Consider the following 24297-nt stretch of genomic DNA (forward strand, 5'->3'; position numbering starts at 1 on the left):
AGGAAAACTCTTGTTTAACTGTAAACGCCTTCTGTGCAATGTTTTTACGGTTATAACTCAAAAGCTGCAAAATGTACTTCATTTTGTACTGAAATTGTGTTATTTGGAGGTGCAGAAATGCATGAATACTGTATAAGACTTTTCTCATATATGTAAGACTTTGGTACAACGAATGTTTTCTTTGCTACAGTACTGTTAAGTGCTGAAATGAGCAGAGACTGTTTTGGAAGTTCAGATTAGGTGATGTATTACAGCTTTAAGCCAACAAATTGGTGTCGACTGGACACATTGATCTACATCAGAACACTGTGTCTCTAATTTCGAGTGTCCATGCATGACGTATATGACCTCTGATGTACATCCTTGCGGACTTTCAGTTCCAAAGTCTGCATAGGAACTGTGCAGCCAGGAACACATGGAATCTGAGAGTACACTACTGTTTGTCTCTGGTTTCTTTTAGCACAGAGGTACTTCATGCTGGTTCATCAAACATAGCAGTAGGAATTGGTTTCTCTAGGGAAAGAAGTATTTCTAAAATGGTTTAAAGGTTGAAAAAAGCAGGATGGGAGTAATACTCTGTTTTCAGATAACACATTTAAAACTTTGAGTGTTTCTAAATATTTTATGCATTTTGAAGCTGGAGTTCTTTGGGAAAGGTTTGTATAGAATGTGCACTTTTACTTCCATATAGTGCATTATTTTTTCCAGGGATGTAGTAATGTAGCCATGTTAACCTGTTGTAGCAAAAACAAAGGAGAGCCTTGTGACAGCTTCACAGCATGCTTTCTTTGCTGAAAGTTTTCATGGACTCTAATCTGTTTTTACAGATAAATCCAAAGTGGGTGAACTCCAGGACAGTCTATGCCAAATAAAACCTCAGTCTTTGAGGTGCCACAGGATTCTTGGTGGTTTTACCTCTTTGAAGCATCTCTTACGTATTCCTTGTAAACTTACTTGCACATCTGGCCATGGCAGAAACTTTTGTTTCAAACTCTACATGGCTCTTTGGAAAATGTATAATATATAAAGGAAACTGTTGTGAGATCCATGTACTCTGGGCTTAAAAGTTCATTATGTAGCTGAGCTGAAATTTAATATGCAATGCAGTATGTAAAAGTGACATGCCAGTGTAGTGTGCCAAGGCTCTAAATAACTCTTGCCCTCCCCAGTGTATCAATGTTGAACCTCTGTTCTAAGTCATTGCTGAAAGTAGAGCTCATTGCTTGCCTAAGAGATTCTTCTTTAGTTAGCTTTTGTGGAACAAACTTTGCACATAAAATATGGGGCGGGGGGTGGGTGGAATGACAAAATGTTATTTGTCCACCATGGCTAAGGTGTGACTTTAGTTCTTGATTGGTCAAACAGATATTGCAAAGCAATTGTTAGTACTTAACTAGGTAATCACCTCTGAGAGTAAACTCAGGACCTTGTTTTCATGTTTTGAGGTGAGGGTGCTAGATACCAGACTTGATATATGCCTTTATCAGTTTCAGTTGAGGTAGATGTGTTAGATCACTGTAGTGAAAAGGTTGGGTGTATTAAATCAATAGAGTCATAGAATAATTGAGTTGGTCAATAACACAGTTGATTCCAAACCCATGCTCAATGCAGAAATACAATTCAAAAGATATCTGCCAGGTGGTTGTCTAAATTTCTCCTGTAATTGGAGCCCATTGTTATGTGTCCTGTACTCTGGGATGCCCATCCTCTGTATGGCAGCCTTTCAAGTCCAGTATTTGAAAAGTACTATCATATCTCCCCTCAGTCTTCTCAAAGCTAAACATGCCCAGTTCTTCCATTCTTTGTTCATAAGGCTTGGTTTCCAGCCCCCTGGTTATCCTTGTTACCCTCTTCTGAACTTGTTCCAATTTGTCAGCATCTTTCTTGAAGTTCAGTGTCTAGAACTGGACACAGTACTCAAGATGAACCCTAACCAGTGCGAAATAGAGGAGAACTAGTGCCTTGAGGGATTTGGAGACTATGAGTAATGATGCTCAGTTTTCATAGGGGGGACATGAACTCCCATGGACAAAGTCTATTTCTTTAGATGCATGGAGCGCAGTGTTCAAATAATGATGATGACGATGTGCCATTAAGTCAATTCTGACTTACTGTGTGACCTTTACTAGGGTTTTCTTGATATAGAATACTCAGAAGTGGTTTACCATTCCCTTCTTCTGGGAGTGCTCTTGATTTGTGCAGCCTGCCTAAGGCCTCGCAGGCTGGCTCTTCTCAAAGGAGGCACAGTGGAGAATTGAACGTCTAAACTCTGACTCTGTAGTAGCCAACTCACTGAGCTGTCTAGCCAGCTTAAAATAGTTATGCCATGGTTTTTTGTGTACACTGGTTATAATTATAGGGCTGGGATTTAAAAAAAACTGTATAGAAAAAGAATTATATTAATTATTTTTACTTTTTAAAGGTTTTATTTGTTGATTTAAAATTAGTCAAAGTAACATCTGTTTGCCTTCAAAGCTGATTTTGCAACAGTGGGAGGTTTGTATGGTCAGTGAAAACTGAAATTATGATTCATTTGTGCTTGTTCATAATGTGGCAAGGAACATCAAAGCCAGAAGCAGCTACAGGACACATTACTCTTTTTGAATGTTGACAGTGAATGCAAAACTCTGAGCTACTGCATTTTATCACCATTCTGTTCTGTTCTTTGTCTCTTTGATGATTTCCTGTAGCAGCAGCACATAGCTAATCTTGTTTTTCAAGCAGTTCTCCCTCTTACTTTTTAAAATTGGTAGTTTCTAATTAAAAGGGAAATTAAAAACTGCTCCAGTACCATACCACTTTCTTTTTCCTTAATTGAACCAGTCTGCAAGGACAGCTGATTAATTTTGCTTGCATCAGTTTGTAAATGGAAATGAAATCTTAGCAGCACACTTATTTTACCTTGTGTGCTTTGCTGGATATACTTTTGGACTTGATTATGATACACATTATTGCAAACTTCAATTAACTGAGAACTTGCTGAACATTCTTGTGAAAGTGAAGGCCAGCGGTTATGTCTAGATTCAACCAGTGAAGCTTTCCAGTTTTGAAATAAGAATGTTTACAAATGTCCCTGGTTTCTTTTGAGGAAATAAGAGGATGGCAGTTTATGAAGCTTGTTAAGGCTTCAATCTAGCACTTTTGCATTGTCTTAGAATTGGCCACACTGAACTAAAAAGGACTGTCTTCAGTTTAAATTGGAAGGGCAATTCAGTGCACAAATTCCTATAGTAGCAATACTAATGACCATGTACCATCAAGTCAGTTCTGATATGGTACCCCATTTGAGGGTTTTCCAGGTAGAGAGTACTCACAAGTGGTTTACCATTCCTTTCTTGAGGTGCCCTGGGATTGTGCAGCTTGCCCAAGGCCACATAGCCTGACTATGCTCACAAGAGACACAGTTTGGAACCAAACTTCCAACCTTGGGCTCCATGATCGCTGCAGATGGTGACAGCAGCAACGAAATTAAAAGACACCTGCTTCTTGGGAGGAAAGTGATGAGAAACCTAAACAGCAGCTTAAAAAGCAGAGACATCACCTTGCCAACAAAGGTCCACATAGTCAAAGCTATGGTTTTTCCAGTAGCGATGTATGGAAGTAAGAGCTGGATCATAAAGAAGACTGACTGCTGAAGAATTGATGCTTTTGAATTGTGGTGCTGGAGGAGGCTCTTGAGAGGCCCCTGGACTGCAAGGAGAACAAGCCTATCTGTTCTGAAGGAAATCAACCCTGAGTGCTCACTGAAAGGACAGCTCCTGAAGCTGTGGCTTCAATACTTTGACCATCTCATGAGAAGAGAAGACTCACTGGAAAATATCCTAATGTTGGGAAAGTGTGAAGGCAAGAGGAGAAGGGGACGACAGAGGATGAGATGGTTGGACAGTATCATCGGAGCTACCAACTTGAATTTGGCCCAACTCCGGGAGGCAAAAAAAAAAAAAAAAAAAGCAAAGCGTGCTGCTTATATACCGCCCCATAGCGCTTCAAGCACTCTCTGGGCAGTTTACAATTTAATTATGCAGGCTACACATTGCCCCCCCAGTGAGCTGGGTACTCATTTTACTGACCTCAGAAGGATAGAAGGCTGAGTCAACCTTGAGCCGGCTACCTGGGATTTGAACCCCAGGTCGTGAGCACAGTTTTAGCTGCAGTACAGCAGTTTAACCACTGTGCCACAAGGCAGTGGAAGACAGGGGGGCTGGCGTGCTCTGGTCCAAGGGGTCATGAGGAGCTGGACACGACTTAACAACTAAACAATGAGAAAGCTTCCTAGGTTAATCTCAGGCCAGTCACATGCTTTCAGCTTAACTTGTCTCCAGGCTGGATATAAATCAAATTGATTTAAATCACAATTTAATTTTTTTTAATGATTTTTTAAAAATTTAAATAATCAAAAAGATCAGATTTTTTTATTTAAGTCAAACCCACCTTGTTTGAGTCACAGCATAAAATTCGAGGATGAAATGGGGAAAGCCTTTGTACCATCCAAGGTGCATCTAGAGAAGAAGAAAGATATACATGTACTACGTAAACAGTAATGAATGAATATTTAAAGAGCTTTGTTAATAACCTCCGAGTTATTCAACCACATTGTTTTTATCATTTGTTGTGTATTTGTTGTCATTATAGCCTGTCTTTCCTTCATTGAGCTCAAGGTAGCGTACGTGATTCTCTTCCTTCCCAATTCGTCCTTACAGCAACACTGTGAAGAAAGTTGGCCTGAGAGTTTGTGACTGGCCCAAAGTCACAAATGTTTCATGGCCAAGTGGGAATTTCAACTCAGGTCTCTTGAGCCTTGGTTTAGCATTCTAGGCAGTACACCACACTGGCTCCCATAGCTCCGTTTTGCTGCTGGTAGAGACTAGCCCATAATATCAATAAAAAGCAGACTCAAACAAAATGTGCATAGCTTGGAATGCATCTTGGTTTCATGGCTGCCTGATTGATTTGTATACAGTGGTGCCTCGCACAACGAGCGCCCCGTAGAGCGATGAATTCGCTCTACAGGGATGTTTTTTCTATCGCTAATGCGATCGCAGAGCGACGGCCCCAATGGGCGAAAATCGCAGAGTGAAGGTCGGTAAGTGGTTCGCTTACCGACCTTCGCTTTGTGACCCGCCGATCAGGTGTTCCGTGGCTTCAAAATGGCCGCCAGAAGCCCCAAAATGGCCACGCGCAGCGTTTTCGTGCCCTCGTTAAACGAGGGGAGGGCGCGAAAATGGCTGCCTGCCATAGAGGAACATCGCTGAATGGTAAGTAAAGGAGCCTTTTGGAACGCATTAAACACTGTTTAATGCGTTCCAATGGGCTTTTCTGTCCCGTTCAGTGATGTTTTCACACAGCGAGGGTTAATCTGGAAAGGATTAACCTTGCTGTGCGAGGCACCACTGTACTGGACTCATGTCAAGAGGCTTCGTTCACTTCCTGTACACCAACTTGCAAGCACAATGGGTGATTAGCAGAGAAATGGATCTTCCTATCTCTCCTTGGTCAGTTCATTGTGTTTTTGTGCTCACCATTTTGTGTGTATGTTTGGCAGAGGCTTCCTAACAGTGTGAGTGGTAGAATCTATGCATCTTCCACCCAGCTGCTCAGGCAAATAAAGTTTTGTGCACTGGCCTTCCTGGAGTTCCTGGTTATCTGTGCTGATGAGGCAAAAGGCTAAATACAGGACTGTAGTGGATAAGAAATGGGAGAGTATGGCATAATTTCCAGGTTAAAGAGCATGTGTTACTTTTTATAACAGTGAAACAATAGCATTCTGTTGCAAAATCATACTGCTGGTGCCCCTCCACCCCCCACCATTATAGTATGGGTTGCAAGGGGAACACAGTGTAACGTTTAAAGTTGATACATAGTTTTTTAAAAAATATTTCCACTAGAGTAGGTTATAGTAAACACCATGCAGCATTCCCTCATTTGTGCAGAACATTCAGAAGAATATTGTCACGCTGTGAATAAAGAAAAACAGTGACTATATGTGTTTAATACAATGTGGATTTTTGATGTTATTAACAAAAAACATCAAAAATCCTGGAAGCAAGAACTGTTATTGCATGCAGGAACATATGTAGATATCAGAGGATGCAAAACTTGAGGTGTTTGGTTTTGCACATCGCATATGTAGATGAGCTCAGTTCATTCCCTGGAAATGAAATTGAAAGCAAATAAATAAGTTTTTCTCTAGTGAAAATCCTGATACTGTAGTTGTGTCAGGCTAAGAAAGGAAAAAGTTTTCCTCTGACACAGTTGAAGCAGAAACATTCCTTCTGAAACCTCTGGACAGCGTTTCTGGTTTTCATTGCTCTAAAGATATTCCTTTTCAAAACAACTTAAACGGTCTTATATTTATTTTGATATGTTGCCTTCTTTAGTGGGTTCCAGTCAAATTCTGGAAGTAGATTTTATGGGACACCTTCTACAAACAAACCCAAATTGTGCTTGAGTATTAAGAGAAGTATTTATTTTTCTTTCATGCCAACTTAGTCTGTACCCTAGTGGTAGGTGAGGCTGCCCATGTCATTAATTCAGAAGGAAACAAGGAAAGGATTCATAGTGCCACAGGTGTAGTAAAATATTTTCCCACTGAGGATTTTAAAAGATTATCTCTTTTGAGAGTTTGTCTGAATTGACCTTTCAGGGACCTTTTATGGGCTTTTAGTTCTAGCTGCAAAATAATCCAGTCTTCTTTCCAGCTATATATTTTTAGATTTCAGCAAGTACAGCTTTTATGAGGAAACCTGGATGTGGTACCTGTCAAAGTGCTGAGATTACATACCCAATGATCCATAATAGTCTCTTGATGTGTTTCAATGGGAGCTGGCCTTGGGCCGGGATGATTTAATTCTTTCTTTCTGAATCAAATATATTGATTCAGGGATTTTCCAGAAAAGGAGTTTGTTCTTAAAAATATTCTTGACTAATCTCTGTGGTTTTTGTCATTTTTCTGCCATCCAGATGATATGAGGGTTGGCTCGATCTGTTTAGCGACAAACTGTTACAGATACTAAGATTTGGCAAAATGTCCCTCCTTTGAGGAAAAGTTTATTTCTTTCCCTGATTTGTCACGGAACAGTGATAATGCTTTTTAGCATGATTGTACAGTGATTTATGGTCCATTTCTGTGGTCAGAACCAGATCTGAAGCCTTTTATATATATAAAAGCCCAATCCCCACCACAAAATAACTGAAGGCTTCAGATCTGGTTCATATATATATATATATACGCTCTTTTGATTGTTTCTTTCTTCTTTCTTTTGTATTTTCTTGATGATTGTCCACTGCCAAAACTGAAATCAGAGAAAATCAAAACAAGTGGAAGAGATGAACGGCAATGGTGTTCAGGAAAATATCTCAATTTCCCCTCTTCTTGCTGCTTAAACTCAAAGAATTGGGGTGTGTAGTGTATGGTGGGGTTTCTTTCGGTATAAAGATTACAGCACTTGCCTGCCTGCGTGTCTTCAGAAGGGATGGGCATTAGCACTGGAGAAGGCTGGAGCATGAGAGAATCCCATCGTGCCTTGTCAACCTCCCCCCCCCCCCCCACACACACTTTTAGTTATGTTCTTCATTGACATGGGTATTGGTAAATCACTCCCTTTGAAGGCAAGCCATACCTGAAACACCAAAAACAAAAAGGAGTTAAAGGAATGGAAGTTAGCCCTGTGTGGAATAACCCTTCATGTTTTGTGCAAACAATACTAAATCTGGATCTGAAAAGGAGGTGGAGAGCTGACTTTGTTCTGGATCAAAATCCTGTAGGGCTGTAGATCCCCGATGACATCTGACAGGGATATAAGTCTGTAAATATACCCCAGAGACACAGTAAGACTGTAGTGATGTCATTCAAAGGAAACCCAATACTAGGTTAGTGCTTGGACCTCCTGAAAATTCTTGCCGTACAGTAGTAGAATGTACGTAATAGTATCAGGAAACGCCTCTCTTCTCTTCCTTATCTTTGATATGGCTTCTGATTTGATCCTCCACTTCAACCATCCCTGCTAGACAGGAAGCTAAATATGCCAGGCAAGCTCATCCAACTATAAATTCATTTTCTTATGCAGCCAAGCAAAGAATAAATGCAGGAAGGGTATTCTGGAATCCTTATTCCTGAAGAGTGGCATAGGGGTTCTGGTATGTGTCTAATGACATTTACAGTGTGGATGAATGTCACATCCATTTTCGTGCTGGGCTTTGGGCTGGGGCAAGCTTTTGTGCAGCACTAAAAATACGTTGCACCGATTTAAAGCATATGCTATTGAATGCCCAAACTATCAGCACTCAATTTCTGCAACATCTTCTGTGCAGCAGAGGAGCTAATGCTTTTCCAAGCAATGTGTTCCTCTTTGATACAGGAGACACCTTTTAGCTATGAAATGAAAGAATCTCATCAGGAATCTGGAAGCTCATGTAAATTAATTTTGAGAGAAAGTATTTATATTTATCTCCCAAAGCATCATTCTAGCTGGGCTGATATTCCATGCTGAAAATTCCTTCATGCCACCTTCAATTTTCATTATATCTGTTCTTTCATCTTTTTCAATCAAATGTTTAGTAGGTTGGTTTCTTTACGCTTCAAAGTTATACAAGGAAAGCTTTGAGAAGCAAAGTATATTGGTATTAACTACACATTAGATTTAACATATTGCTTGTGCAGATGCAGGTGCCTCGCTAGACAGTTAGACAGTTACCCCACATGACAGTTTTTTTCACTAGACATTGACTTTTTGCGATTGCTATAGCGATTCACAAAACAGTGATTCCTATGGGGGAATTTCGCTGGACAATGTTTGGTCCCTGCTTCGCAAACCAATTTTCGCTAGACAATGATTTTGACAGCTCCCTCTGTGCTCGCAAAACGGGTGTTTTCGGGACCTAAGCTTCGCAAGACAGCTATTTAAATAGCTGAGCGGCGGTTTGCAAAGTGGCTTTCCTTTGGCTGATCTTCACTAGACAACGGTGATTCTTCCCCATTGGAATGCATTGAACAGGTTTCAATGCATTCCAATGGGGAAACTATTTTTGCTAGATGATGATTTCTCTAAACAGCGATTTCAGTGAAACGGATTATCATCGTCTAGCAAGGCACCACTGTAATTAGATTAGTTGAGTGTACTCACTCAACTCTCTGCAGATTTTTTAAAAGACAAACTCAACACCAAGGCCAGAAAAACGCATTATAGCTGTGGTTCCCAACCTTGGGTAACCAGATGTTCTTCGACTTCAGCCCCCAGAAGCCTTCACTATTAGCTGTGTTGATCAGGGTTTCTGGGAGTTGCAGTCCAAGAACATTGGAGTTACCCAAGGTTGGGAACCACTGCATTTTAGTAAACTTGAATTCTGATGAATATGAGGGTAACTGAAGTAACCATAGAATATATTGGAATTTCAAGTGGGATATTTTTCTTGCCATGAGCAGGTTTAAGATCTGTAAGCAGACTGGAGGAGGAGAATGTAATCCTGAGGTATAATGGGTTCCCATCCTGCCATGGTTATAAGATTTGAGATGCTTCTTGCATTTTCACTGCCTTAAACAAAAATGTAATCTCTGTGTGATCACAGAGTCTAAAAATGTTCTGTTTTGGGATAGGAAATTTCAGCATTCATGTGTTATCTAAGTTACTTGTTCAAAGAGAACTTTGCTTGTATTTGGAAAGGAGGAATCAAGAACATCCCAGTCGCTCACTTCAGCAGCTATCAATTGCTATCAAGTTATAAGAGGATACAGAGGGAATAAAGAAAGTGATCCCTATAAATAGCATTTGGCTGAGTTCATTTTATTTCCTTTCATGAACCAATCCAAATCAGATATCTAGTATACACGCTGCCAAAAAGCAACATGTGTTCACCAAAGGGAGCAGCAAATCTGAGTGTCATTTCATAGGCACAGTTCAGCCACAACACTGTCGCTTTCAGCTGTCCCATACTGAATTGTATGAATTGCAGAAGAAACTGTGTGAAAACAATACTGTAGATAAGCTGCTTTCAGTATCTTTGGCACTTAGAAAAAAGGGCCTTAAAGTTGGCTCAACTTCAGAAGAACAGGGCACAGAAATCAGCAAGACTCTTGTCGGAGATATATATATTTATCAGTGCAGGGGTGAACGCAGTGTGAGCAAGGGAGGATCTGTGCGGGGTGGTGGTGGTGTTCTTTGATTTCCATGCTGGTCCCCACCCATTTGAAGCTGGGTGTATACACATGGCACACCCATCCTTGCAAACGATCTGGCTCTGTAACAAGACATGAGCCTGCTTAATGATGAAAAACAAGCCTGATTGAAGGAGGAATGGCCTTCGGATGGCTTCAAGACAGAATGTGCAAGTGGAGAGATGCTTATATGCTTCTCTATCTTTGTTCTCTCCCCTTTTAATACATTGTTAAATGCATTACATTGTTGGAATCCTAGAAGTGCTTCTCTCTTACAGTATTTTTGTATAGCAGGGAAACGGCAAGTTTGAAGATACTATAGCTGTATTCTGCAGAAATCTGAACTTTATAATCGAGTACTGGGTTCTTTATGTCACAGGATCAGCTGCTAGATGGAGCAGTTGGAAAACAGACTTCATAAGACACCTCCCTCTGTTCTCCACAGTTTATATTGAATTTAAGCTCAGTTTTGCTTCTCTTATTTCCATGCCTGGGTGCTAAATTAGCCTAGCTTGCTGCTGCATCTATTGGTACTACTATTAACCTACTTGTTTCTGAGTCCCCTAAACTAGCATGCCAGGGTTAGTCTTTTCTTTCTTTCTTTTCTTTTCTTTAACATAGGAGGGCTTTCAAACGTGTGATCTCTCACTTTCAGCCTAATATAGTTCAGCTCAGGACTGGATAACACTGATCTTTTTTTTTGGGGGGGGGGTTATGGGTTGGGTATTAAAGTGGTGTATGCATTGTTGGATACCCAGTCTGGTGTAGTGGACAGAGTGATGGGCTAGGAGGCAGAAGACCCAGGTTTGCATACCCACTCAGCCATGGATACTGACTGGAGGTGTGGGATGGGTGAAGCCACTCCTTAAGTATCTCACTTATCTTGAAAGCTTTATTAGGGTCACTGTAAGTGAGTTCTGACTTGACGGCACCTAACAACAACAATAGGCATCAAAATTTCATGAAGACTTGGTAGTGTTGAAGTATATTTTGGTGCAGTTGCCTGTTCATGTGTTTTGTTAGCGTCCCATTGGTCATCCACTGACATTAGCTGGAATCCTGTTAATGCTGGTTAATTGTGGCCAATTCATGAAGTGTCAGGACACATCCTAGTTTATTTATTTAAAATATGTTTCCCTGGATTTCTATTGATTGATTGATTGAACTTATATGCCGCCCATCTAGACACAGTCTACTCACAACAAAGAATATAAGAACAATTAACATATAAAATAGTTATACCATCATTTACAGAGTCCTGTAAAGCTGGGGTCTCCAACCCTTGGTCCACGGCCCGGTGCTGGTCTGTGGGCTTCCTTGAACTGGGACGCGGACACGGATCTCTGCCCCTCCCCACAGGCATGCATGGTGGGCATGTCGCGCTTGTGGAGGGGGTGTGTGACGCTAACGGGTGGGTGTCTCATGCTCATGGGGTGGGCATGTTGCACTTGCATACAGGTGCAACACGCCCCTCCACGAGCGTGACACGCCCACCCGCAAGCGCGATACGCCCACCCGCAAGCATCACGCGCCCACCAGTAAACACGGGGGTGCCCCCACCCCCCGCACATGTAACCTGCACCCCCAACCAGTTCGTAGTCCCAAAAACATTGGGGACCGCTGCTGTAAAGGACCCAAGGTGGCTTATATCATTAAAAGACATAGTGTAGATAAAAAGAATAAATTAATCAAATATTTTAAAAAAAGAATTAAACATAAATTATATCAAAATGCTAAATAAAGCATTATTAAAAACAAAACAGTAATCATCCTCATTTAACACCCACTCACTCTCCCACCCATATTTAGACAGCCAGTCACTAAGGGAAAGCTACCTAAAGAGAAAAGTCTTCACCCATTTGCAGAAGGTTAGCAGAGATGGGGCCAGCCTGGCCCCCTGTGGGACTGAATTCCAGAGTCTGGGAGCAGCAACAGAGAATACCCTTTCCTGTGGTTCCACCAAATGTATGTATGAGGGTGGTGGGACTAAGAGAAAAGCCTCTTTTGATTACCTTAACAGGTTCATAAAGGGATGCTCATAAAGGGAGGTGCAAGATAGCTTGGGCAGCCAGTGTAGATGCTGTAACAGGAGAGTTATCTGGTCCCTGTAATGAATTCCAGTCTGGCTGTAGTGTTTAAGACCACTGGAGTTTCCCAGCACTTTCCAAAGGCAACCCCATGTAGAGCGCATTACAGTAATCCAGATGGGATGTAACTAAGGCATGGGTCACAGTGGCCAGATCAGACCCTTCAAGGAGCGGGTGCAACTGACACACACTAGGTTTAACAGTGCAGTTGCACTCCTGGCCACCACTGAAACCTGGGTACCTAGGACCAGAGATTAATCCAGGAGCACCCCTTAACTATACACCTGTGTTTTCAGAGGGAGTGTAACACCATGCAGCACAGGCTGAATCCTTATTCGGTATTTTAACTGACCAGGAGCACTTCTGTCTTGTCTGGATTAAATTTCAGTTTATTCACCTTCATCCAGTCCATTACTGACACCAGACACTGGGATAGAGCTGAAACAGCTTCTTTGGATTTAGATGGAAAGGAAAGATAGAGTTGGGTGTCGTCCACATACTGTTGACACCAAGCCCCCAAATTCTGGACAGCCTCTCCCAGCAGTTTCATGTAGAAGCTAAATAGCATAAGGGGACAAAACAGAACGCAGAGGGACTCCACAGGTCAACAGCCTGTGTGCCAGACAGGAGTTTCCCAGCACCACCGCTTGAGTTCTTCCCTCTAGGAAGTACCGGAGACACCATAAAACAGTGCCACCAAGTCCCAGCCCAGAGATTCCAGAAAGATGCCATAGTCAATAGTATTGAAATCTGCTGACAAGTCCAGCAGAAGGACACAGTCTCCCTGTCTGCTTCCGTGCATGGGTCATTCACCAAGGTGACCCAATCACTTTCCAGCCCATAATCAAGCCTGAAGCCAGATTAAAATGAATCTAGATAATCCATCTCATCCAGAATCCCTTGGAGCTGAGAAACCACAACCTATTAGAGACTGGCTCATAATTATCAAATATTGTGACATCCAAGAAGGGCTTTTTTAAAAAAATGGTCTTACTGTTGCCTCCCTTAAGCATCCTGGAATCCTACCCTGCTTCAAGGAGGTACAGTGGGACCCCCATATCCATGGGATCAGTATCCACTGATTCACTTATCCATGGTCTGGAAATATTAAAAATATTGAAAGAATTTTTTTTTATAAAAAAACTATTTTTACATGGATTACCTGAACCAGACATTAGAGGGAGCTAGATACCATGCTACGAATATGTGTTAGTGAAGAATACAAAGCATGGTCTCTTGCACCCTCTAGTGCAGTGATGGCGAACCTATGGCATGTGTGACACGGCTAGCACGCAGAGCTCTTTCTGTGGGCACGCAAGCCATGAGTCGCTGGATCGCTACCCCTAGCATCCAAACCTGAGGAGGCAGCTGTAGCTGTGGTGCTAGCACCCAAGGTGGTGGGCCAGGATCTCAAGCAGCTGGCACTGGTGGTGGTGGGCATGACTGGAGGCGGATCCGGAGTGGGGTCTGAAGGCACCTCTGTGCCCGAGATTCCCCCTTCCGCCGCCACTTCCTCTTCAGCCACCTCCGCGCCCGCCGCCCATTGGGTTGTTGTGTTTTCAGTTTGGGCACCCGGGCTCAAAAAGGTTCGCCATCACTGCTCAGTATCCACGAGGGGCTTGGAACAAATCCCCAGAGGATATGGAGGTCCTCACGTATTCTCCACTCCTCTTACCCACTTGGCAGTTTTTCTTTCTGTAAGCCAAGAAGGACAAAGGTCCAACAGACATGTGGAAGCTTCCGCCTCTCCATGGTTCTATCATCAGGCTGCAGTGAGGCTGCACAACTGTGTACGTGACAGAAATGTCAGTTAGCTGTAATTAGCTGTGATAAGTTATGGAATCCTTATATAAATGCCAGTCATCCTGTGGCCATTGTTCTGTATAGCTCACCATCACCAAATCTGGTGGTACGGCCCAAGGGTTTCAGGCAAAGGTACTTAAGAGTTCCTTGTGGTGTCCCATCCAAGCACTAAACTATGCCTTATCCTGGTTAGCTTTTGAGCTCAGAGGAAACCTGCTGTGTTTAGTGGTGCCTGGTCCAGTGTTTTTAAATGTGGTCAGATGTAGGTGGAATGCCCACGTTCCTCACCCTCTACATATTTAATTCTCTCTAAACATTAAAGAATCTGTGAGGACCTGGAAATACAATGGGAAGGCAAGCAGCCATGTTTTATTTGCAAGGTTAAAATGAAGCAACAGAGTTAAGAGAGTTAATTTATATAGCAGTGCTAAATAAATTTTTATAGGACTTAAAGTGCATTGGCAAGAATAGAATCAAGCATAATTTACCGCTGATGGATGAATTATATTTAATAACTGAGAGTAGTAAATGGCAATGTGAGCAATGGAAAAACTTTTTTCCCCAAGACTGAATTCTTTTAGTGGGCCAGGACAGAGGTCATTAATTTCTCAACAAACAGGTCTGTGTAGCAGTATAATAAATCATTAGAGAAAGCTATGGAAGGCCCATGCTGTGAGACACTTGAAACTAGACAGAACAGAAGCATACATGAATGTACAGTAGGGAATAATCCTACATTGGCAGGCTGAATGGAAAGGATAACCTGTTCTTTCCGTCTCTCTGTTCTTTCAAGACTTTGTATATAATCCCGGTGGTTGTGCCGTTCATTCAATTGCTGCTGTTCAAGCAAGATTCACTGGGCTGATGTTGACTTTATTCTCAAATTTGCTGTAGGTCTTTAAATCTCAAATAGCTTGCTTAAAAGCTGTGAGACTATGTCCCTAATTTATAAAGAGGTGCTTCCCCCATCTCTTCTTAAATTTTATATTGACAGATATTTCCAATAATTTTATTACTAGCTTTGTTCTTTCTACAATAAGTTTTTCGTCATGGAATCATCTACATTAATGTCACCTTTAACTAATTAAAGGCAACTTGAATATGGATGCTAAAAATATTTCCAAGTGTTGTAGGGTTTGCATTCCCCCCCCCCCCGAAAGCTGTTCCAGATGTCCTTGGAAAGAATATAGTAGCATGTGTGGAAGGCTAGTATGCATTTAATATTGTCATCTTACTATCCTCTACCATGTATTTTCTAAACTGACTGAAGTTTTACATTTGAAGGAGTAGAGAAACATCTGGTAACTTTTTCACATCTTTTTTTGTAGTTAACAATGTCTGTTTTGTGTGAAAGAGAGTTGTTCAGAAATCTAATTCAGGAGTTTTTGCCTGCAGTAGAAATAGAGTAATGAGATTAATAATTCAAGTATGGACGAAAATAGTTCTGTTCGGCCATTCATTTTGATTTATTCTTCCTGATACATCGCTTCAGTTTGATTGAGAGAACATTGTTATTTTGGTACTGTCTGAAAATTATGCATGCACTGAAATCAAAACTCCTGTAGCTTACATCTTAGGATAAGTTACCTTAAGGAAAGTAATAGAAGAGAGGTTTCTCATCTACTGTTCAACTACTTTGCCCCCAGAAAATCTTCCTCTTAGAGGATTTTGGCCCTCCTGAATGATGTGGGTGGGGTGCTTCCAGAAGAGAAAATTCACCAAAAGTTTGGCTTGGATCCTACAATAGGCTGACTTGAGAAACAACACAGAACAAACATATCTGTGAAGATTCTCAGTCATGCAAGTGAGGTTATCTGGAAATTGAGTGATGGCAACTGCACTTCTTTCTTATTAGTTTGAAATATTTTGCTACTCATCCAAGTAGCTTCCAAGAAGTAGCATCCAAGAATCTACTTGGATGAGTAGTGAAATGTTTCAACCTAATAAGAAAGAAATCCAGTTGCCATCACTCTACTTCCAGAACACAGAAAAGATGTTTCATTCTTCCTCTCCACTACATCTGGTCTCACCTTGTTCTTATCTCAATATAAGCTTTTATTAGCCATCCAGAGTAATAGCCTAGCAACAATTGGGCAGGATAGAAATGTTAATTAATTAATTTTTGCTTTGTGTCAAAGGAGCCATACATCAGAAACCAGTGCCACAAAGTAGTGCCCTACTTCTGTAGAATGATCTAGAATTCTTTATCAGAAGATTTTAGAGCAAGACTAAGGACATGAAAGTGATTTCTGGTATCAGGGCTATGAGGCACAGACATTGTTCCATAATTGATCCAGTGAGCGGGCTGTTTATCAGTACAGCTTCTTCCACCAGTGAAACTGGTTTCGCATGCCTAGTTTTGAATTGTGTGGTGATGTTGATATGTTTGATTTGTTCATTGGCATTCCTGGCCTCAAACACTAACGATACATTCTTTTTCCTCTTCTAAAATTGTACTAGAAAATTTGACCATTGAGAGTGGGCTGTTTGGGTTTGAGTTGCAAAGACTTCCTAGTTCATGCCTGCTATCAGAAAACACTAAGAGGATGCTAGCAGTGAAGACACTTGTAAGAGTCATTAAAGTTATGCATGGTTGTAGCATCCCCTTTCCCCTTAAATGGACTTGTAATGATGTATCCAAAAGCTGGGTACTTTAGAGCAATGGTCCCCAACCTTGGGCCTCCAGATGTTCTTGGACTACAACTCCCAGAAGCCTTCACCACCATCTCTGCTGGCCAGGATTTCTGGGAGTTGAAGTCCAAGAACATCTGGAGGCCCAAGGTTGGGGACCACTGCTTTAGAGCTCAAGAACTACTGTCATACATGATACTCAGTTGCCCTCTTTACAATGAGAAGATGAGATTCAAGTGTAGACAGAATATGTTCCAGTGGCCACCATGTCTGCATTGGGGTACTACAACTAGCTTCTTGATGAAACCCAGTAGAAGAAATTTGGGCATCTCTAAGTGGAAAACAATACTTAGACCTCAATCCAGTTGTTAGTCCCAGTCATGATAACCGCTTACCTATCACCAAAGGAAAGCAATTATCACACAAAAAGGGGGGGGGTGAGAAAGTACACTGTTCTGCATAAAACTGTATGTGCTAATTCATGTGTGTAAATGGAAAATTAGGAGTTAATTGATTAACTGAAGCAGGTTTCTAATGTATATCTTACTGTAGTGGGAAAGGCAATGGCCAGGTGTTTTGTGTGCCTGCTCAGTCTGCCAGTCAAATGCTCACTATGGATGTGTAACTTCTAGGTCCCTGAACTTGCTTTTTGTAATTCTTTATCATTAAAACACTCCTAGACTGTATAGCCCTTCAAACAGAGAACAACTTCAAAGGGAGGATTGTCGTCTGGCACCTCTTGAAACACACAACAGTCTTTTCTGAAAAAGGATATATGGCCCCTCTAGCCCCAGCTACTATGTTGACTTGTGAATGATGTAAATCCAGTTGATTCAGTGAATTTACTCCCATAGACAACTACTTTGGTTGGTGCCCAATCAATTTCGGGCTGTGGTTCAACTTGAAACTTTATTAGATCATGTTGCTAGTTCTGAAGATAGTGCTCTAGGAAGTTGATTTAAATGTGGAAGGTATTTTCAAATGTAACAATGCTTACACTGTTGTATTTCTGATGTTGCAGTTGAGTGATGGAGGCAAAGCGGCTAATGCAAATGTTGGCATAGGTGACATAGTTCTCACCATTGATGGGATAAGTGCAGATGGCATGACTCATCTTGAAGCACAAAACAAGATCAAGACCTGTACAGGCAATCTGACTATGAATCTGCAAAGGTAAAAACTTCAGGGTTATTTTTGTTTCTTTCTCCCTTTTTAAAGAACAATTCTGCATTGTTCTGTGTTGGAATACTTGTAATTCCTCCTGTGTTTGACAGCAGCTGTTACGTGTAATTTAATGGTTATGAAGGTTCTAAAGCTCTAAAAGGGTCCTGTCATTTATTTTTAAGTAAAATAATCCAGCCATGACATAGTCCCAAACCTCCAAGCATACAGATAAAGCAATTTATAATCCTCCAGTTTTCTAACACAGAGCTAAAATATCATCTGACTTAGTGCTCTTCCTAACATTTCCTCATTAGAATTCCTGTTTGAAATTGCATACCCTACCTTCTTCTTTTAAAAAATCTTATTGCAAATAAGATTGGAATGATTAAAATACTGGTTTTAGAAATTCTGTTTCTGTGCCTACATGTGTAACATCCATGGAAAAGTTTCAAGTTGGCATGTGTCCAAGTTTAAAAGTTCTAGTTTCTGCTGTTCGTGTGGAGAGAGTTGATTAAGGAAAAAAGGAATGGCTGTAATAATTGCTTACTAAAAAGCCATAGTTTAAGTGAAGGCCAAGCCAATGAGTCAGTTTTCAACATGTCAACCCAGGAGTATGACAAGTAGCAGTAAACAAGACCAGGCATTTCTCTCATCATTGCAAAATTGATTACAGTTCACCTAGCATACTTGGAGACTTGGGTGTCCATGTAGGAGGGTACCTCATTCAGACAGCTTTATATTCTAATATTCCTCTCCCCAATGCTGCTGAATCAACAGACTTTTTACTAAATCTATGCTTTTTCCTCAATTTTTCCTAATTATGTGTGCTGTCCTCTATAACATCTGGTACCTGTCTGACAAATACAGTTATAATAATTGAACACTGACCCAAGTTTTGTTGTTTTGGCCGTTTACCAAAATAAATTCAAGTTACAAATAATGAATATGGGCTTAAAGTGCAGTCTCTCAGCTTAACCTTGAGGATATTCACATCTGAATTGGATTTCGGAATTAAAGCTCTTTAACATGTAGCCCCCTCTTCTTCAAGAGACCAACAGTTGAACCAGAAGCTGTTTCATAGACAGGTGTGGGCTAATTCTTTGTTATTTTATCATCAATAAAGCAGGTAAAAGGTCTGGAATTGATTCCAGGTGTGGCATTCATATTTGGAAGCTGTTGCTGTGAACCCACAAGATGTGTTCAAAGGAGCTTTCAATGCAAGTGAAATAAGCCATTTCTTAGGCTACAGAAAGAAAGAAAGAAAGAAAGAAAGAGAGAAAGAAAGAAAGAGAGAAAGAAAGAAAGAAAGAAAGAAAGAAAAGTCCTTCAGAGAGATAGCAGGGACATAGGAGTGGCCAAATCAACAGTTCGATATGTTCTGAGAAAAAAGAACCTACTGGTGAGTTCTGCAACACAAAAAGGCCTGGATGTCCGCAAAAGACAACAGTGGTGGATGATTGTAGGATCCTTTCCATGGTAAAGAAAAGCCCCTTCACAATATCCAGCCAAGTGAAGAACATTCTCCAGAAGGTAGGCATATCATTATCCAGGTTCACCATAAAGAGAAGACTTAACAAGAGCAAATACAGAGAGTTCACCACAAGGCGCAAGTTATTGATTAACCATCAAGAATAGAAAGGGCAGATTAGACTTTGTAAAAAAAAAAAAAAATCTTAAAAAGCCAGCCTCCTACTGGAACAGCATTCTTTGGACAGATGGAACTAAGACCAACCGGTACAAAAATGATGGGAAGAAAAAAAGTGTGGAGAAGGCATGAAATGCTCATGATCTGAAGCATACCACATCATCTAACACTGTAGAGGCAGTATGATGGCATGGGCATCCATGGTTTTCAGTGGCATTGGGTCACTAGTGTTTCTTGATGATGTGATAGGGATACCGTATTTTTCCGTGTATAAAATGCAACTTTTCCCTTAAATAATTAGACAAAAAATTGAGGGTCGTTTTATACACGGAAGGTAGCCGCTTTCCCTGCCTTTTGTAAAGCCACAGGGCTGAGCAAAAAGTAAATGAAGGCTCCCTTTGGGTAAAGCAGCCATGAAAGGGATGCATGATCGCACCTCTTTGATCCTGAAGCCTTTTCATGGCTGCTTCAGGATCAAAGGGGTGTGATCGTGCAGCCCTTTCACGGGAGCGTTGCCCACCTCCTAAGCCCCATGGGGATCAAATTTTCTAATTTGGGGGTTAGAAAAGGAGGGGTTATCTTATAAACAGAAAAATACGGTATATTGTCTGCTCAAAGTGAGCTACGTTCAGTAAAGTTGATTAGATGGACCTTCACTTTATAGATGACCCAAAACAGATTGTGAAAGCAACCCAGGAGTTTTTTAAGGCAAAGAAGTGGAATATTCTACAATGACAGAGTCAATCACCTGAGCTGCAGTAAAGGTCTGGGAAAGCATCACAAAGGAAACCCAGCATTAGGTGATGTCCGTGCATTCCAGACTTCAAGCAGTCATTGCCTGAAAGGGCTCTTGGCAAAGTATTAAACATGAACCTTTTATTTATGATTGTGTTCATTTGTCCAGTTACATTTGAGCCCCTGACATGAGGGGACTGACTGTGTAGGAAAATAGTTGCAATTCCTAAATATGTCATACAATATTTCGTTCAGCCCATTGAATTAAAGATTAAAGTCAGCACTTCAATTGCATCTCAGTTGTTTCATTTCAAATTAATTGTGGTGGTGTACAGAGTCAGAATTACGAAAATTGTGTCTGTGTCCAATTATTTCCAGACCTAACTGTAAGTTAACAAAGAATAAGGTACAAGATACAAACCTTCTCTATAGAGCAGGGATTTTTTTTAGCATACTCTTTCTGAAACATTGTCCTTGCTATAAGTACTGTAATGAGAAGCTATGTTGTGTTAGATAACAAGTTTGCTAACAGACCTCATTTTTCCCTCCCCTTTCCTTGAGTTGGCCTTGAGATTTGCAAGAGCCGTGAGTTCCCTCATCAAAACCTGCTTTTTGGGGAGGTGCCATAACGGACCACTCGTAACTTATATAGGAAAAGAACTAGAAAAGCATTACTGCTTTTTTGGTTTAATGGTGCCTAGTTTCGAAGATCTTTGGAGCTTTCTACTAAATTGTTCTGATAGCAGATGAGTCAGTGTTTTATCCCTGATCCAGGATATGAGTCACTGGTGTCTGCTACCTGACAGCTGGAAGCAGAGTCAGTTTATCACAGGATTAGACGAGCAAAGATCAAATAAATTGTCTTCTGGTTCCAGACCTGGCATCTTCACATTGTTGAACAGGGAATGTTGTCTTATGAATTTGTGCCAGTTTCCAATCCCATATTCTCCATCTGTTTTTAATCCTCTTTGGATCCCGGAAGCTTTGGACAGCATTCTTCAAGTAGCGGTGTCTGTGAAATATTTTTCTACTGTCACATCTAGAAGCAAATAGAGAGTTCTGTAACATTTTAAAAGACTACTAAGTTTTCATAGGCTGGAGTCTACTTCATCAGGAGGATGAAATGTTTCCCTGTTCGTGTTGGCATCAACTCCGTTGTGAAGAAGTACTTTCACATAAGTAATTTGCATACTGTTTAGTATGAATGTAATTATCCTGGGCTCACATCATATTTTCCGCTGTTTCCCACAGCTTTGAGCTGTGTTTGCAGATATTATCACATTAGCATTAGTCCTGTTGTGTTACTGATCACACATTTTCAGAGTGTGTCCAGGGTCATATCTAATGCAGTTATTTGCAAGGAATTACCCACCTTGTCCAGCTGCTTCCTCAAGCACCTGTGTGTACAAATTTCATGGTGGTGTGATCTGTCATAGGTGCTCCAGCAAAAATGTTCACTCTGCTACTCTCACTAGATTTGGAACACAGAACATGAGGGTAATACAGTCATCTGTGGTGGTGGTTGTTGTTGTTTTGCTATGGTTGTGTTAAGACAGTTCTTGCTGACATGGATAGCCACATGTATGCATATGTCTCTTGTATAAAGACATTTAACGCAAAAACTGATACTAGTCATGATGGCTATTTTTGCTTGGTTCAGTGATCATATTGTCTCTGTATACCATCTGCTGGAAAACATGAGTGAGATGATCCTTTTGCACTTACACGTTTGCTGTAGATTTCCTGTAGGTACCTAGTAGCTGACTGTGTATACAGAATACTGGAGAACATTTGGCTCTCTGACTGATCCAGCATACTTGCTTTTAAACTGTTTTAAAAGGTGCAATCAGAGGAGTGATGAAAAGGTCACTTTTCTGACTCACCATTTAGCTTGTGAAAGGGATTTTTCTTCCAGCCAAATGAGCAAAGCTGGAAAGAAAATGGAGTGTAGCACGGGAAGGTGTGTGAGAGAGGCATGATTTAGCTTCCCTCATTATCATAGTAATATGTCAATAGTAATACAGTTGTGTTGGATCACCAATCCCCTGCACTTTGCCCCACAATGACTACCTTCTCTTCTCTAGCTTACTCTTAATTAGAATAACAGGGACAAAATCAAAAATGTTTCACTTCCAATAATGCAACCATAGTTTGCTCCAAATTTTGAATTTGGTGAAAGTATTGTTAATTCAAGGCTGCAGCTTTAAATGATTCTGTGTTGCATGGTGGGGCTGCCAGATTTATCAGGTTTGGATTTTGAAAGAACCTCTGTGTGCATTTTTTTTTTGAGGGGGGGAGAATGGTCCTTTGTGTCTATAGAATTTTGCAATCCTTTGTTTCAAAGATGAGTCACAGTTTTTAAAATAAACCAAAAGGTTGACATCTTTGTTAGTGGAAAGAGAATAGCACACTAGTGTCATTGATTTTTTAAAAAGCTGGAAACAATCTTATGCATGTTTATTCATTTATTAATTACTAGTCTACCCCATATTAGCACTGTTTGTGGTGGAGTGCAAAGTGTTAAATTCTGCGAAATTAATCTATTATTATAGCTAGATACCTTTTTATTCCTCTGTCATTTTGTGTTACACAAGTATAAAACTAAAGCTTTTTTTATTATAGTTCTTTCTTTCTTTCTGAGATGTTATTTTCATTGAAAACATTAAAAACCAAAAATGTTCGAAAAGGAAAGTGTGCTGTTTATATACCATCCCATAGCTCTTAAAGTGCTCTCTGAGCAGTTGGGAAAAAAAGTGTTTTAAAAAATTTTGCAGGCTTCACAATACCCCCCAGAACTGGGTACTCAATTTACTGACCTCATAATGCTGAAAGGTTGAGTCGGCTACCTGGGCTGGAGATCAAACTTGGCTTGTGAGCAGAAACTGGACTGCAGTACTGCAGTTTAACCATGCCACCACGAGGCTCCTATAAAGTCCTGATTGAGCAAACTTCTGCAAAAAATTACATGGCTTATATTAAGGTTAGGTTGACAGTTTTATTGCTTTGCAAATGACCTCTGAAACCTGTATAAAAACATGTGGGAATCCAGAAACATTTCAGTGTATTGTGTGCATGAAAGAGGCTTGGTATTTTGCCCCTCCCTACATGTAACCGCTGGCCCACAGTCTCTATATCTGTGCCCTGATTATAAGCTTGTCCCTGTAGAATTCAACATGAAACAAACCATACACAGGTCAGGGTCCCCCTGCTCAGGCACCCTTTTTTTACAATATATAAAATGATAAGCGTAGAGATGGGCACGAGACTCAGTTCGGAGGTTTGTGCATATGCATGGCACCACAGGTGCTGCACATTCCGTTCCCCCATCTCTCTGGCTGGATCTTCCACTCACCAGCTGGTGTTCCTCCCCTCCCCTTCCTCTTCAGCTGTTTAACCCAATCTCCAGTAGAAGTACAATGGACCCTCGACTTACAGACAGCTCGACTTACAGACTTTTCGAGTTACAGACTTCTCTGTAATTTAGGTTTGACTTGCAGCCGGAGAATCAACCTACAGACCAGAAAAAAAACAAAATGGAACAAAAACGGCCTGTTACGGGATTAATCGGTTTTCAATGCATTGTAGGTCAATGGAGACTTGACCTACAGACTTTTCGACCTGCAGCCACCATTCCAATATGGATTAATTCCGTAAGTAGAGGGTCCACTCTAGGGGCTTCTCTGCCCCACCTGCTTGACTGATCACCCATTCATACAAGGAGGCAGGACAAGCAAACCCGTGCTCTTGCCAGGGACTGGTCAAACAGCCAGAAAGGAAGAGGAGAGGAGCACGCTCTAACTGGAGAATGGGCCATTGGCCAGGGAGGTGGGAAAAGGGAATAAATAAATAAAAATAAATAAAGGGAATGTGTGGCGCCCCTTACCCTGTGTACAAACCAGCACAAACCTCCAAACTGAAGGTCGTCCCTATCTCTACTTAAGAGAGCTTTTAATATTCTCTGACTTACAAAACACTTGAATAACTGTACGATGTATGCCTGAAAACTCACAAGGGATGCAAGTGCAATTAGGGGCAGTAGATCTACCAGAAGGATGTATTCACGTTAATGCTTTTAAACATCT

The 24297-nt window shown here is 41.0% G+C and overlaps 1 protein-coding gene across 34 annotated transcripts in view; it reads left to right on the forward strand.

Annotated features, from left to right (window-relative positions):
• Positions 1-24297, forward strand: part of PDLIM5 (PDZ and LIM domain 5) — a 139404-nt gene that overhangs the window by 18449 nt on the left and 96658 nt on the right. For all 34 annotated transcript variants that reach the window (XR_013545787.1, XR_013545789.1, XR_013545788.1 and 31 more), the window contains exon 3: positions 17693-17844. Coding sequence is in view for 31 of the 34 variants with exons in the window: in XM_073001916.2 (XP_072858017.2) it covers positions 17693-17844 (152 nt within the window). In the remaining 3 variants the exon portion in view is untranslated. The remainder of the gene's footprint in view (positions 1-17692; positions 17845-24297) is intronic.

Source organism: Pogona vitticeps, chromosome 5 (assembly GCF_051106095.1).
Source record: "Pogona vitticeps strain Pit_001003342236 chromosome 5, PviZW2.1, whole genome shotgun sequence".
In the NCBI taxonomy this organism is placed as follows: domain Eukaryota; kingdom Metazoa; phylum Chordata; class Lepidosauria; order Squamata; family Agamidae; genus Pogona; species Pogona vitticeps.